This window comes from Aquarana catesbeiana, linkage group LG12 (genome assembly GCF_042186555.1).
Source record: "Aquarana catesbeiana isolate 2022-GZ linkage group LG12, ASM4218655v1, whole genome shotgun sequence".
In the NCBI taxonomy this organism is placed as follows: Eukaryota; Metazoa; Chordata; class Amphibia; order Anura; family Ranidae; genus Aquarana; species Aquarana catesbeiana.
In genome coordinates this window covers 85,935,991-85,952,387 of record NC_133335.1, presented here as the reverse complement: position 1 = coordinate 85,952,387, position 16,397 = coordinate 85,935,991, and the positions used below count along the sequence as shown (strand labels likewise).

Here is a 16,397-nt window from a genome sequence, read left to right as displayed (position 1 = left end):
AGAATAATACCAGTATAAAAACAAGAGCCATTGAGTAGACAGTTTGTGTATTTTAAGTGACTTTTAATGCAAATGTCATATCGGACTGGAACATACCTCTATCAAAAAACCAATCAGAAATAATTCTAAGAAGGGTCATCGTGTTGCATGGCTCTTTGTAATCCATGTTCCTCATTTTAATCTGCATTGTTGTGTCTCTTTTAGGGGGGATCCAGATAAATGGGACATTTGGGGAAACACCCCTTTGCATCTGGCTGCTGCCAATGGGCATCTAAATTGCTTGTCCTTTCTGGTGTCTTTCGGGGCCAACATCTGGTGTCTGGATAATGACTACCACACGCCATTGGATATGGCTGCCACCAAGGGCCACATGGAGTGCGTGCGTTATCTGGATTCCATTGCAGCCAAGCAGACTGGTTTAAATCCCAAGCTGGTTTCCAAACTGAAAGACCGCGCTTTCCGCGAGGCAGAAAAACGCATTCGTGACTGTGCAAAACTGCAACGCAAGCATCATGTGCGGATGGAGAGGCGTTATCGAAAAGAGATGTCTGACCGTTCTGACACCATGAGCTTCTCCAGCTTTTCCAGGTACCTGAATATACCCTCTCTTACTGTAATTCTGTTCTAATGTATGCTATACTGCTCCATAGAGGATAAGAATAAAAAACAAGGGGCAGGTTCGTGGCAGCCTGGGTGGTTCTTCAGAAGATGTGGATTAAATAATGATAGCCGTGCCAAAGGATTTGTCATTTTGAGCATTCGTGTGATATACACCCTCTCTTGGCATTCTGCGGTCACATTCACACTATTTACAATAGGATGAATGTGCACCAGTCTGTAAACAGCTATCACATATAAAATGTGAAGAATAATAATCCCTCTACAAGAGAATCTACTGGCAATAACTCTCCATGGTGCTGAAACTGTGTTTGTATACAGCTAAAACACTTGGGGGTCAATTTATAAAACATTTGTTGCACAAATGTCAGAAACATTCTTGCAAACTGAACAAAATTTCACCATACTGTGTTTTTGAATAGCTTAATTCCTGTATCATCAGCTCCATCTAGTGACCAAAATGCAGTATAATTTCCCATATCCCCTATACTGCATTTTGTCCACTAGATGGAGCTAATGATACATGGAATTAATTTATTCAAAAACATGCAGTGACATTTGGTTCAGCTTGAACGAAAAATAGACCCTTGGGAATGTTATATATCAAGTAGATGGCTACTCTACTTCTAACCAGTTTACTGTGCATGTAAGCAAAGCAAATTGACACCCACAGTATTGATAAAATTATACCAATAAAATAAACATAGTTGATTAACCAAATAATGATCTGTGGGTTGCAGCACGCACAAACTTGTGTTTGCACAATTCATAAATGAAAGGTAAATAACCCCTTCACGCCGAGCGTACGAAAATATGCGACTCCACTGAACTGGGCTTTTTTCCGTGGGTCTGCATATATGCGTATCTCTCTTTGTGCTGGGAGCGCGCACAGGGGATAGTCTTAGTGGGAGCACCGGGCTCCGTACTAACGATTTACATACATCGTCTCTCTCTCCCTCCTTTCAGAGAAAAAAAAAAAAAAAAGTGTGTGTAAAATAAAAAAATAATTCTATATATATATATATAAAAATAATAATAAAAAAACATACAAAAAATTCCTAGATCAAGGTTTGAGCTAGGTCAGTGTCAGAGTTATGCCCTGTGCTTTGGGATTTGGGTAGCATTTCATTGACACCTGCTGCAGATTGCAAGGGCAGTGCGTCTTGAATGCGCTGCGGGAAACCCTTACAGAGCGCAGGTTTCTGCACTACGCACTGGTGTGAAGGGACCCTAATGCCCCGTACACATGGCCGGATTTTCCGACGGAAAATGTGTGATAGGACCTTGTTGTCGGAAATTCCGACCGTGTGTGGGCTCCATCACACATTTTCCATCGGATTTTCCGACACACAAAGTTTGAGAGCAGGCTATAAAATTTTCCGACAACAAAATCCATTGTCGGAAATTCCGATCGTGTGTAGACAAATCCGACGCACAAAGTGCCACGCATGCTCAGAATAAATAAAGAGATGAAAGCTATTGGCCACTGCCCCGTTTATAGTCCCGACGTACGTGTTTTATGTCACCGCGTTTAGAACGATCGGATTTTCCGACAACTTTGTGTGACCGTGTGTATGCAAGACAAGTTTGAGCCAACATCCGTCTGAAAAAATCCTAGGATTTTGTTGTCGGAATGTCCGAACAAAGTCCGACCGTGTGTACGGGGCATTGGTGTTTGGTTCAAGGTCAGGGTTAGTATCAGTATTAGTGTCAGTGTGTTTTAGGTTGGATAAAAAAAAAAGCAAAATGTGCACTATTGTTTTGGGCTGTACTGCGGGTACAAATAACAACTAACATACACATATGTGGTATTGCTGTGATTGTCGGGAGCAGGAAAATTTAATTTGGGTTGTTCTTAGGTGGAAGGTTATGGTAGTAGCAAGAAATATACAGCTACATTTAAAAAATTTTTTTTTTTTACTAATTTGGGCCAGTTTTTGTTTGATAATAAAAAAATGGAGCTATCCGTTACCATTTACCATCAAATAAAAGTCCAATTTGTCCTGAAAAAACAAGTATAATGCACCTGGATGCACAAAGTGTGATGATATGTAAAGGTTTTACTAACACATGTCAAAGTTGCAAAGTTGTGCTTAGGCACTAAGATTTGTTTTATTCTTAATCACAAAGGAGTTAATATGTGCTGCGCTACCAATCTCAAAATTATAAATGTGAAATAACATGAAAACCGACTAAGTACCAACGTGATAGCAATAGTGTCCTTCATACACATCCAGTGTTACACTGTATCAGTTCTTAAAAAAGTGACAGTTCATTAAGTGTATGATGTGAGATTCAAATCCAAAAGTCTTCATAAGCTTCTAAACCACCTCTCCCGATCACCATTGTGCTCTCAGTGCCCTCACCTTAGTAGCGTGATATACAACGCATTTAAAATCATATCCAGCTTGGTTCTCTTCATTCAATAACATGTACCAGGACCCTGAATTGTGGCTTCCCACTCACTAGGGTGCTCATATCCTGTGAGGTGTTCCTCCAGGGTAATAAGGTGCTGGTCCTTTTAAGAGTGTCTTACCCATGCAATGTATGGTGATTTCCATGCCATGTAGAGAGGATGCCCCCAATAGTGTATTGTAAAGGAATGCTTTATTACAGTTAAAATGATGTGTAGCACCCTCTACCTAGGTAGGTGCTAGAGGTGAGATTTTTGTCAGAGCAGGTAAACTTAGACAGGCCTAGCTGGAAGCTAGTGGGCTGGGAGTGGCTCAGAGTAGGCTGGTGACTCACAGATGGCATAATCTTTCGGTTACCTCCCTCTGGCTTCCAGATGATTCTAGGAGAGAGGAGGGGAAGAGAGGTGGAGCTGTCCAAGGTGTCTCAGGGAGCCCTGACCAATCCCCAACTAGAATTGGCAGGAGGCAGGCCTTCTTTATATACCCAGGGTCAGCCCAGCTGGGGAGGAGTTGTCGAGTAGAAGAAGCTGGAGATGGAACACTAGGTTGTTGGGGAACTCCCCAGTCTGGGAGCGGGTGACCTTGGGCCTGTGGGGTTCGGGTGCAAGTCGGAGCCTTTCTGAGAAAAAAAAGGATCTGGCCAGGAGGGCTCTGAGTAACAGGCACAGTTGGGAAAGCTGGGAAGGCATGCTGGAGCGGACTAGGAGTGTGCAGTCTGAGATGGATGTAGAGCCAACAGGATAGACTGTGATGTCATGGGCAGTGGAGTCAGGCAGCTGATTTCAGGAGGGCCGGCAGGGCCTGAAGAGGACTGACTGGGAGCAGTAGTCCACCAAAGGTCAGCTAGCACTAAAAGACTTTCCTATTTTGTTGCTATATCAAAGGGGCCTACGGTCCCTGCCTGCAAATGGCAGTTGCTAAGGTCTGACAGAGCCAGAGTTGGGCCTACCATGTGCTAGCTGTACCAGGAACCAGGTATTGTACAGGAGCGAGAGAAACAGTCTGCAAATAAGCATTGTGCTGGAGGAGGCTGGAGATCTAGAAGAGTAAATAAAGGTTCCAACTGATCATCCAATTGCTTCTACCATTGATTCTGGGCATCCCATAATTTCCCCTACCCTATCCAAGTTCAAAATCCCTCAATAAAATACAAATCAAACATACGGACTGTTCATTGTCTCTAAGGTGAATGCCGGGCTGGGCAGAGGTGACAGGTGACAGGACCACAATATCCAGCAGCCCCTACGGGGGTACTGCTACAGGTGCTTACATTCATAAAAAATGCTATAAAGCATGGATATGCAATTAGCAGACCTCCAGCTGTTGCAGAGCTACAAGTTTCATGAGGCATTGCAAGACTCTGACAGCCACAAGCATGACATCTAGAGGCAGAGACATGATGGAACTTGTAGTTTTGCAACAGCTTGAGGTCCACTAATTGCATATCCCTGCTATAAAGCAATCACAGGGATACCGTTCTTCCTGCTTTCACGTAAATTCCAGTCTGCAATCCCTCAGGCTCCGCCCTATGCGCTACATCACACAGCACATATTAATTGGTAGCACAGAACATATTAATACATTTCTTTGATAAAATCTTGTATTAGGTCCAGGCTCCAGCTGACTGTGTCCAGTCTTGGACACCTGTCACTTATCGCAAGTAACCCTGTGGTGTGTGGCTGCATGCAATCGCATGTTCTCGCGACCTCCTCACTCCTTTTAAGAAACAGATGTATTATAATACAGCTGCAATGAATCTAAAAGTGCAATCATAGTAACCCCTTGTCTGTTTCTTTTCCCAGCTCAGTGAGCCAGCGCCTCCCCAGTGCCACATTACTTGCCACCATGCCATATTCCCACACTGCGGGCACCACAAAGGGCAAATCAAAGGTGCAGAAGAAACTGGAGAAACGGAAGCAGAACGATGGAACTTTTAAGATATATGAGGATGGTCGGAAGAGTGTGCGCTCACTTTCTGGACTTCAGTTAGGAAATGACGTCATGTTTGTGAAGCAAGGCACCTATGCCAGTCCCCGGGATCGAGGCCGACAACATCTCCGGGATATGTTCGTTCATGAGGAGGATTCGTTATCAAGAGCTGTCAGTGACCCTGGACTACATGTGGATTCTGCTCACTCTGAAGTCAGCACTGACTCTGGACATGATTCCCTTTTCACCAGACCAGGTCTTGGCACTATGGTTTTTAGGAGGAACTATCTGAGCAGTGGGCTGTTTGGAGTAGGCAGGAATGAGGAAAATGAACATACCATGCAAAGGGAGCTTGTGAAGCTGCGGAGTAGACTCAAACGTTCTTCAAGTTTGGATGATAGTATTGGCAGTGCCCGTAGCCTGCAGGAGAGAAATGAACAGGAGCTGCCATGGGAAGAAGAGGAGTTAGGGTTTGATGATGAAGAGGAACCCGACACCAGCCCCCTAGAGACTTTTTTGGCATCGCTGCAGATGTCAGAGTTTTCCACCCTTTTGCAGGGTGAGAAGATTGATTTGGCAGCTCTGACACTTTGCTCAGACAATGACCTGAAGGGTATACACATTCCCTTGGGACCTCGCAAAAAAATACTAGAGGGTATCCAGAGGAGAAAACAGGCACTAGGTAGACCCCAATCAATAGGAGATACTGAGCTGTAAGTATTTCAATGATAAAAACATTCTTGAATGATAAACTGTATTTTTATCCGAAGCGATGATGGTAAATTATATTTTTGTGGTAGTTCTAAAGAAGCATTGCTGGAGTATTCAACCAAACTTTGGGGTCCAGCAGGAAAACTTTACAAACGATCAGTAGGGATGAGCTTCGAGTTCAAGTCGAACTCATGTTCGACATGAACATCGGCTGTTCGCCAAATAGCAAACAATTTCGGGTGTTCGCGGCAAATTCGAAAGCCGTGGAACACCCTTTAAAAAGTCTATGGGAGAAATCAACAGTGCTAATTTTAAAAGCTTATATGCATGGTATTGTCATAAAAAAGTGTTTGGGGACCTGGGTCCTGCCCCAGGGGACATGGATCAATGCAAAAAAAAGTTTTAAAAATGGCAGTTTTTTCGGGAGCAGTAATTTTAATAATGCTTAAAGTGAAACAATAAAAGTGTAATATTCATTTAACCGGTTCAATACAGGGCATTTTCACCCCCTTCCTCCCCAGGCCAATTTTTAGTTTTCAGCGCTGTCGCACTTTAAACGACAATTGCGCGGTCGTGCGACGTTGTACCCAAAAAAAATTGACGTCCCTAGGCGGCCGGGAAGCCCAGGCCGTCATATGACGTCCACAAAGGATGGGAGATCCCATCTGTGGACGTCATTTGACAATAGCCACGTAAGGAAGTGGTTAAATAGGGGTGTCTATAGTATGCCTGTAAAGGGGCGCATATTTCCCGTGTTTAGAACAGTCTGACAGCAAAATGACATTTCAAAGGAAAAAAAGTCATTTAAAACTACTCCAGGCTTTTAATGAATAGTCGGTCCGACAATACACATAAAAGTTCATTGATAAAAACGGCATTGGAAATTCCCCACAGGGGGACCTTGAACCAAAATTTTAAAAAAAATGGCGTGGGGGGTCCCCCTAAATTCCATACCAGGCCCTACAGGTCTGGTATGGATTTTAAGGGGAACCCTGCGCCAAAATTAAAAAAAAAAACGCATGGGGTCCCCCCAAAAATCCATACCAGACCCTTATCTGAGCACGCAACCTGGCAGGCCGCAGAAAAAGAAGGGGGAGGAGAGAGCCCCCCCTCCTTAACCGTACCAGGCCACATGCCCTCAACATTGGGAGGGTGCTTTGGGGTCCCCCCCAAAGCACCTTGTTCCCATGTGGATGGGGACAAGGGCCTCATCCCCACAACCCTTGCCCGTGGTTGTCTGCGGGCGGGGGGCTTATCGGAATCTGGAAGCCGCCTTTAACAAGGGGACCCACAGATCCCAGCCCCCCCCATGTGAAATGGTAAGGGAGTACCCCTACCATTTCACAAAAAAAGTGTCAAAAATATTAAAAATGACAAAAGACAGTTTTTGACAATTCCTTTATTTAAAGTCTCTTCTTCTTTCCATCTTCTTTCTTCTATCTTCCTTCAATTTCTTCCTCCATCTTCTTCTTCCTCTGGACCTTCCTCCAATCCTCTGCTTCTTGCTCCGGTGTTCTTGTCTGGCATCTTCCTCCGCGGCGTCTTCTTCTACTTGCATATAAGCCTTTAAAATTAGCTGTTCGCATGTTCTGGTGCGAACCGAACAGGGGGGTGTTTGGCTCATCCCTAACGATCAGTAAATTAGTATGTGTTTATGGTGAGGTATGACATGTCTCCACGCCCATTGGCTCCTGGGATATGAGTGTCATCAATTCCAGGAGTCAATGGGCATCCGCCGCTTGTAGCATCGCCTCACCGCAATTTGTATGATATGCACATGCGTGAGATAGCCAGCAGCGCTGTATCCCGGAAGGAGATGCCAGAGGGCTTCAGATGTCCACACTGAAGATGGGAGTGTGATCGGTGGGGACAGCAAAGTACACTTTAAATAAAAAAAAAAGCATTTACAAAACCTACATTCACTACTAATCCCATTGGATGTAGGATTTAGTGGAAACACAGGGGTGTTTTTTTAAAAAAAAAGAAAAAAAAACATACATATCATATACACACATCTCCATGTACATTATATACATAAAAACACATCAGATGCACCACAACTGTATCTCAGCAAGATAAAAAAATATTTTTTTTCCCAGATTCACAGGAGACTCTAGTAGTGGATAACCCAAGGAATTCTTACTCAATCCAGCACCTTAGGTCCATTACCATGGACTATTGTTACTACCTTTGTCAGTGCAAATGTTTGGGCAGCCATTTGCAACCATCTTAGGATTGAAGGCAGGTGGAGATTCCCAAGAGAGGAGACATGCACACTTCCCATATGCTGGAAGTTTGGGCAGCACTGAAGGCACTCACAGCCCTGGTGCCATATATTCAAAATTAACCAATCATTCTTTAGGGAACAGGGCAGTGGTTTCTTACCTTTTAAAGTGGGGGGCCCAAAGCAGGACCCTCTTCAGAAGTGGAACCAATCCTAGTCTTGCAAAGGAAAATCTCCAGGAACTTTAGGCAGTTTACTTCCTGGGCTCTCAGACTGCCACAGTGGACTGCCTCTCTAGGAGTTCTCTAGATGTCAGCAAAAGGAGCCTTCATCCAGACACCATCTCCCAAATCACTGGCTGTGAGCCTAACTCACCTGGATTTGTTCACCTCCCCAGCCAACCACAAGTTACCCAGGTTTCTTTCTCTCTCACTCTCCTCACCTGCTGGCAAAAGGCATAGATGCTTTGCCCTACCCAGTGGACTGCCACCTAGCCTATACCAAACCTATTCTCAGCTTTTCCTCTATTATTTCTGGTAAAGAAGTTCCTGGTGAGTCTACTGTTAAAGAATCGCAGGGCGACAGCTATCTTGCTCTATTGGCCTGACGGGCCATGGTTTGCCCCGGCCATAGAACTCAGTCTCATCCCACTGATTCAGTTCTCAAGTTATCCACAACCCCTGTCTCAAGGGAGCTCCTTCACCCTTAATCGGTACAACTCACCCTTTGGGCCTGGGGGTTGTGAGGGAAGGGTCAGAGAAGTTGACTTGTTCTCCAGCAGTAATCAGGACCCTGCAGAAGTCCAGGAAGCTTTTGGCTAACATTGTTTCTTTCCCAGTTTGGGACAGGTTCACAGCATGTGTGGCAGGTCGGAACTCACACAACCCAGACATTTCCCAGCTGTTATCTTTTTTGCAGATGGACTTGGGTCTTGGCTTTAGTTCACTAAAGATTCAAATTTCAGCCTTTTTGTTCTTCACCAGGAAGAAATGGGCATATGATCAACTAATCGAGCAACTCATGAGAGCAGTTCTGAAGTTTAGACTTCCAAAGATACAGTATATTTTTCCCCAGTGGGACCACACAGTGGTTCTAGAGTTCCTCTCTCAAGATCCATTTGGTCCCATGGGGAACTGTTCACTATGGACCATTACCTTGAAAGCAGTATTCTTTCAAAGTAGTGCCAACAACATCAGGCAACAGGGTTTCAGAGCGCCAGGCATGGGTGATAACTTGCATTTAGCCACGTTTGGTTTACAGGCATTTTTCATTTATGACTATTTGCAAAAAAAAGCTTTTTTTAAAAAAAAATGCAAATGTGGCTGAACTCAGCTAAACAAGGCAAAACGGACATTTTTAAGCGTCAGTTACTATCTGTCAAGTCAAATAGTTCTCAGGAGAGGTTTTAAAACGTCCCGTGTACATTAAGCCTAATAGGGAGGTCGTTTTTACCCTGCAAATGTCACTTATTTGAGAAATATATACTAATGAAAGTCTAATGAGAGCATACCCTGTCTTCAGATTTAATATAAATATAGTATTTAACAAATAAAGCTTAGGGTATAACAGACATACAGTATATGGAAAAAGACAAATAGGAAATATTTTTTATATATTGAAAAAAATGTAATATTCTACTAGTAGCCAGAAAAATGCCACCATAATTTAAAAACTTTTAAAACAAGAAAAAGACACACTTTAAAAAAGCTGTTCTCAACCATTTTACCCCAGAGGAACCTTTAAAATTAGTTTCAGGTTTTGGGGAACCCCTGTTAAAACCAGTACATTGTTGTTTAGTGAGTACAATGCCCCTTACATTGGTAGTTAGTGGAAAGAATGCTCCCTTTAATAGTAGTCAGGGCTGGTGCAAGGATTTTTGACACCCCAGGCGAAACCTCATTTTGCCGCCCCCCCTGGCTCCACAGCACTGATCGTAGAGGCGTGCAGGGGATGTTTGCTTCAGTTCCATCAGGACATGTCCTCTAGTGCTGCACCTCTATAATGACACTACAGAGCGGCTGCCTGAGTAACCTGCAGCAGAGGCATCCCCTACAAAACAAACATAGCGCAGAGACAGAGAGTAGGGAAACCAGCGGCTGGGCGCCCTAGGCAGCAGTGCACCCTAGGCGGCCGCCTAGTTTGCCTAGTGGTAGCACCAGCCCTGATAGTAATGGTCAGAATGCAACCTCCATAGACAACTCCATGCAGCTGACTATGCCAGGTGACCTTGAGCCCAAAACAATGTGGGCACCATTAGATGAGAGGCCAATCAACTACAGCTTTAGGAACCACTATCAACCTCTGGAGGATCCTTGGTTGAGAATGGCTGCTTTTGAGGAATCTCTTATATGTTGGGGATGAATGGTGAATTGTGTTGAATAGATGAATGTGACAAGTAGAACTGTTTTTCCTAAAAACTGTAGTCATAGGTACTGTAGGTTTGGTATGGGCTGAGACTCAGGTGCTGAGCGGATCCAAAATATTTTTCCCTTTTTAATATTTATTTAAAATTTTTTTTTTTTTAAAATGATCATTTTTATTATATTCTGTTGTTAAAAAACTTTTACCAAATAAAATCTATGTCCCTATATTGCCTCATACATTATAGTCTCCATAAAGGGCATGACCCTAACCAGTATTGCAGGGATGTCAAAATTAAAAAGGATACTGAACGAAGGGAAAGAAGTTAGGAATACACTTGCAAGACACTAATAAATACATATATATATATATATATTTTTATTTATATATATATATATATATATATATATATATATATATATATATATATATATATATATATATATATATATATATATTGAATATAAGCTGGAATAACTATTCTGAGGAGTGGACTACTCGCAAACAAAACTGTATGTCTATAAAGATTCCCCGTAAAATTATGAGTTTAAAGCACAGAATTCTAATAAACACTGCTGGATTATGAAGTATGGGATTTTAACCCCTGGCTAAGGGTAATACAAGTCTTAATGCCTAAGCACAATTTTGCAACTTTGACATGTGTTAGTAAACATCCATACTTACCACAATGCTGTAACATCTGTGTGATGCTGCAGCTGTCCCATGTCGGTTATAAGACCACTGATCCCTCAGTTCATAGTCGTTCTGAGCAGAGAGCAGGAACTGCCTGTCAGTGCTCTCTGCTCTGCCCTTCCAATGCTCACTGGAGCGCTGGGCTGGGGAAGGGGCGGGAGCTGAAAGGCAGAGCCAGCTGTCAATCGGACAGCAGGGTGGATCCCAATATTATTGTTAGGATGCTTCCAGAGCAGAGTATGGAGCAGTCTGCACCGTAAGCTGATAGCGGGAAATAGTTCTCTTTTAGCTGAATCTGGGTAAAAGGAATTGTACTTCTGTGACTCACAAGAGAAGTATAGCCAGAAAAGCTTTGACCATATGTCTCTTTTGACCAACCACAGAGATCAACACAATAGTACACAATGATTGGCATGAATAAAAACCCCTGATCTTCTGTGATTGTCTGGTTGACACAGTGGATAACAGATCGTGCCGCAGCGCGGCCCACGTCCACTCAGAACGACAAATGTCCCACCCACCCGTCATTTGACTATAGGTACTGGTTAAAGTCATCCCTGTTTATGACCCATCTTGTACAATGATTTAAGGGGTAAATTTTATCTTAACGAGAATTGTGTAATCTAGACAAGCAGATACTTGCTGCAGTAAAAAACATAGATAATAGATTACTCTTTTTGGACCCTTAGGGGTTTATTTACTAAAACTGTAGAGTGCAAATTCTGGTGCATTTCTGCATAGAAACCAATCAGCTTTCAGGTTTTATTGCCAACGCTAAATTGAACAAGCTAAAGTTAGAAGCTGATTGGGTACCATGTACAGCTGCACCATATTCTGACTGCTCCAGGTTAAGTAAGTCTCCCCCTTAGGGCTCTTTCACACATACAGATCTGTATTCAGCCATCCGCTTGCTCAGCAGGGATCACTCCATTGATCCCCGCTGAGCCAGCGGATGACAAGTCCGTCTCTTCACACTGTGCAGGGACGGACCTGTCAGATCTCTGCTCTCCTCTATGGGTGGATCGGATGATTATGGACCGCCTGTCCGTTTTCATCTGATCCGCCAGACGGATGGAAAATAGGTTTCCAGTTAGGACAGTTAAGACCACCCACTTTTTTTTTTTGCTAGTCTTTTCTTATTAAGAAGGTATGGAGAGTTGGAAGCCTGAAATACTTGATTAATAATTTGGCTCTTCTGTAAACTTTTTTTAAGAAATTATTGTAACATTTATGTAATTAGTGTGAAATTCATGCAACAATGGTAATTACCTTTCTCTAGCATGGTACTTACCTGTTTTTCAATGTGACGCAGCTTTCATAGTTCCTGATGAAATGGGTCAACTGACCCAAGAAGTGTGTTGAACTCACCCAGACCTTACCATTGTAATCAACATGCAAGACCAAATTGATATATATTTTCAGCATATGCCTGTATGTAATATGTTGATGGGTGAGGTGAATTGGGGCATTTTCTGGTGAAAGGGAGAAATACAGGAGACTTTAATGTATGAAAAAATCTAGTGAAGTACATTTTATTCTGTAATAGCCTTTTAACAGCAAGATTTTTTAATAACTATGAAAATGTATATGTGCTTTGGATCTGCTCATCAATCAGGATGTGGTGTGTTGGATCTAGGAGGTTATCCATTGTTCTTCTAATACACAGATGGTAATTGGCAGTTTTGAACATGACCAGATAATCTGCTGAAAATGGGTCACAGAAAACGCCATCAGTCACAGGTCACTACAAAATAATGGATCATAGATAACTTAAAGGAAGTAGTATCTTCATGGAATAAGAAAAAATCCATGTATATTATATTGATACAGCAACACACCCAAAGAGTTACAGTTCATAATGTATTAGTGCCAACAATGTCAGAAAGCCAAAGAGACTGAATAAGTACCAGGCATAAGACAAGAGATTATTGAAATTCAAAATATTGTATCAGGACACTCAGAATCTTTCACCTGGCTTCAGTTTCTTTTTATTGAGATGCTGCACATCATGGGCCCTTGATCATTTTGTTGTAGCATAGGTACATAGATGATATCCTCTTCTTTTGGAACATCCCAGAGCTTTTTTCTAACGTTCACAATATAACCTACATTACACAATAATATGACACAAGTTTATTTTTTTTGATAAAGTTCTTGAGAAGGAATCAGATGGCTCTATCTCCTGTACACTATATTGTGCAACAACAGCAGCTAGAAGGTATTCCCTTTGGCTAGTGTCATAGAATCTAGAAATTGTTTGAATAATGATGCATTTGAGCAAAAAAGAAAAAACCCAAGTATTGGATTTAGAGAGATAGAATATGGGGGCAATGATCTTAGAATGGCCTATCAAAAGGGCTAGAAAAAAAAATTACAGGGTCATCAGGATTATAACTAAGAACATTGAATAATCAATAATGGCACTGTGACTGATGTTAAACCCCTGTAAAATGGTATAGTCCAACACAGGGCAGCTGTGCTCTCTCAATGTATACACATTGAATAATAGGTAGATATATATTAAAATCCCTATTTGAGTGTTTTTAAATAGTATTTTAAACAGTTTTTAATAAAGACCTTTTGCTTTGGCCCTTCTATGTATGTGAGCTCTCATCTGATTTTGTGTGAGAGGAGACAGGAAAAGTGAAGGATATCCAGCCCTGCACAGTGGAGCTGTGGAAAGCTTTATTTGATCTTTTTTGGCATAAGCTAAGAGGTCAACTACATTTGGTGAGTTTGAACCCATTGGGGCTGGGGCACAATACACACGGATTGAATTTATATGTTGATCAGCACTGCATTAGAATAATCACCTTAAGCACTTTTCATTAGAAGATCTTTTTAATTTTTATCTTATTTTTCTTAATTCTAATCACCACAGATTTTTTGGATGGACACAGAATTTATGTTACATGTATTTTTCTTATGAATTTACTTACTGTATTTAATTTAAGCACTGGCACTTTAAATATATATCTATATATAACTTTTTGGTTGTATAATGCTTGATAAACGTATTTCACTATTGTGTAATTGGTGATAATTTAGCAGCAAGTATTTCACAGGAACATTCACTGTTTTTTTTGAGCATATATATTCTATACGGGACTAAAAAGGCACTGGATCATCAAGCCAGGCATTGGATCATCAGACTGGACAGCAGGCACTGGAAATTCAGGCCAGGCAGCAGACTGGACGGCAGGCAGAGGCACTGGAACATCAGGCCAGACAGAGGGTACTGGAACATCAGGCCAGACAGAGGGTACTGGAACATCAGGCCAGACAGAGGGTACTGGAACATCAGACCAGACAGAGGGTTCTGGAACACCAGGCCAGACAGAGGGTACTGGAACACCAGGCCAGACAGAGGGTACTGGAACATCAGGCGAGACAGAAGGTACTGGAAAATCAGGCCGTACGTCAGGAACTGGATCATCAAGCCGGACATCGGGCATCGGATCATCAGACTGGACAGAAGACACTGGAACATCAGGCCGGGTAGTGGGCACTAGAGCGACAGGCTGAACAGTGGGCACTGGAGCAACAAACAGCGGCGAGCTGGGCATCAGGAACTGTTTTAGCAAGCACCGTGTCAGCAGGTTGGGTAACAGGCACCGGCTCAATAGGCTGGGTAACGGGCACTGGCTCAACAGGCTGGGTAACGGGCACCGGAACATCAGGCTGGACCATGGGCACCGGAACATCAGGCTGGACCGTGGGCACCGGAACATCAGGCTGGACCGTGGGCACCAGAACATCAGGCTGGACCGTGGGCCCCGGCACATCAGGCTGGTCAGCAAACACTGGAGCATCAGGCTGGACAGCAGGCAGAGGGTTGGCAGGGTTAGGTGGGTCAACAGGTTGAGGACCATCAGAGGCTAGCCTAACCCCATTGGCAATCATGGAGGCAGGATGGAGCAGATCGGCTGGTGTGAAAGCAGGCTGGAGCAGATCGGCTGGTGTGGAAGCAGGCTGGAGCAGATCAGCTGGTGCAGAAGTAGGCTGGGATAATGGCAGGATTGCATGGATTGGGAAAAACTTCAGTTTCTTCTTTGGTTTAGCCACGAAAGCTCTGTAAGTGACTGCAGGGCTGTAGGTAGAGGGTGCAGCTGATTGAAGAGAAGGGCTGGAGTATGGTAAAGAAGAGGGAGCAGTGGCTAAGGGGGATTTTTGTGGGATTTTTGCAAGCAGTAGAGAAGAGGCAGATGGGTTAAAGGCAGGGTAGTTGCATCAAGTGGAAACAGGATACTGATATTTAGTTGATAGCAGGGTATATTGGGCTGCAACTGTGGTTGCTGTGGGTGATGGAGAGACCACTCAGCAGGCAGGTCCCTGGCAGCAGGAATGGGCTGTTGCAATCTGACTGAGGCTGAGTGTAATAGATCTGACCATACCTGTAGTAATGGCTGAACAAAATTCAGTTTACACTCTGCCCGTCTGACAAGAGACTGCATTGCGTTAAGACACTCCACTAACACTTGTTGGGAACATGCTGAATAGTGCTCAAAGAAATAAACTGAGTCATCCTCCAATAACCACACCAAAGATTCAACCTGAGCCATACTGAAGGGGGGAGAAAAGTCATCACTGCCATTAGGAGTACTAGACAAAGCCGGAATCCATTAAGGCATTTGAAAGTCTCAAGGCTGCCTTTGTTTCTGCTCCTGTGTTGGCACATCCTGATCCTACGTTACCTTTTATCCTTGAGATTGATGCTTCTGAGACTGGAGTTGGCGCCCTTCTGTCTCAACGTCCTACCTCTGAGAGCGCTATGCATCCTTGTGGCTACTTTTCCAAGAAATTGCCACCTGCAGAGTGCAATTACGAGATTGGTGACAGAGAGCTATTAGCGATCATTTTAGCCCTAATGAATGGAGACATCTCCTTGAAAGGTACCACTGTGCCGGTTCTCATTCTTGCTGACCATAAGAATCTCACATTCTTGTCTGAGGCTAAACGCCTCTCTCCCAGAAGGGCGCGATGGGCTCTTTTCTTGTCTAGTTTCAATTACATTGTCTCATTCTTACCCGGTACTAAGAATGTAAGGGCTGACGCTTTGTCACGACAATTTTCCTCTACTTCCAAGATGGAGTGGGTTCTGGTTCCTGTGTATCCTCCTGATCATATTCTGGCTACGGTTCGCACCAGTCTCACTTCTCTTTTGGGTGACAAAATTCTTGCCGCTCCGGTCCATGCTCCTCCTGAGAAACCAGAGAGTCTCCGTATTGCTGTGCTCCAGACTTACCATTCTCCCAAGGCTGCTGGCCACCCTGGGAAGAATCAACTCTTTTGGGCTATTAACAATTCTGGTGGCCTAGTCTACGTGCTGATGTAACCGCCTTCGTAGCTGCCTGTTCCATGTGTGCTCAGAGTAAGACTCCACGACACCTTCCAGTGGCCCTCCTACAACCCATACCCAATGGAGAGAGGCCCTGGATCCACCTGGC

At 43.5% G+C, this 16,397-nt stretch overlaps 1 protein-coding gene across 2 annotated transcripts in view; it reads left to right on the top strand.

The window, feature by feature from the left end:
• Positions 1-16,397, top strand: part of USH1G (USH1 protein network component sans) — a 110,428-nt gene that overhangs the window by 77,868 nt on the left and 16,163 nt on the right. The window contains exons 2-3 of one of the 2 annotated variants that reach the window (XM_073608161.1): positions 205-588; positions 4,835-5,674. In XM_073608161.1, coding sequence (XP_073464262.1) covers positions 205-588; positions 4,835-5,674 — 1,224 coding nt within the window. Of the gene's footprint in view, positions 1-204; positions 589-4,834; positions 5,679-16,397 lie in introns of those variants that run through there. The other variant, XM_073608162.1, reaches the window with a different exon arrangement.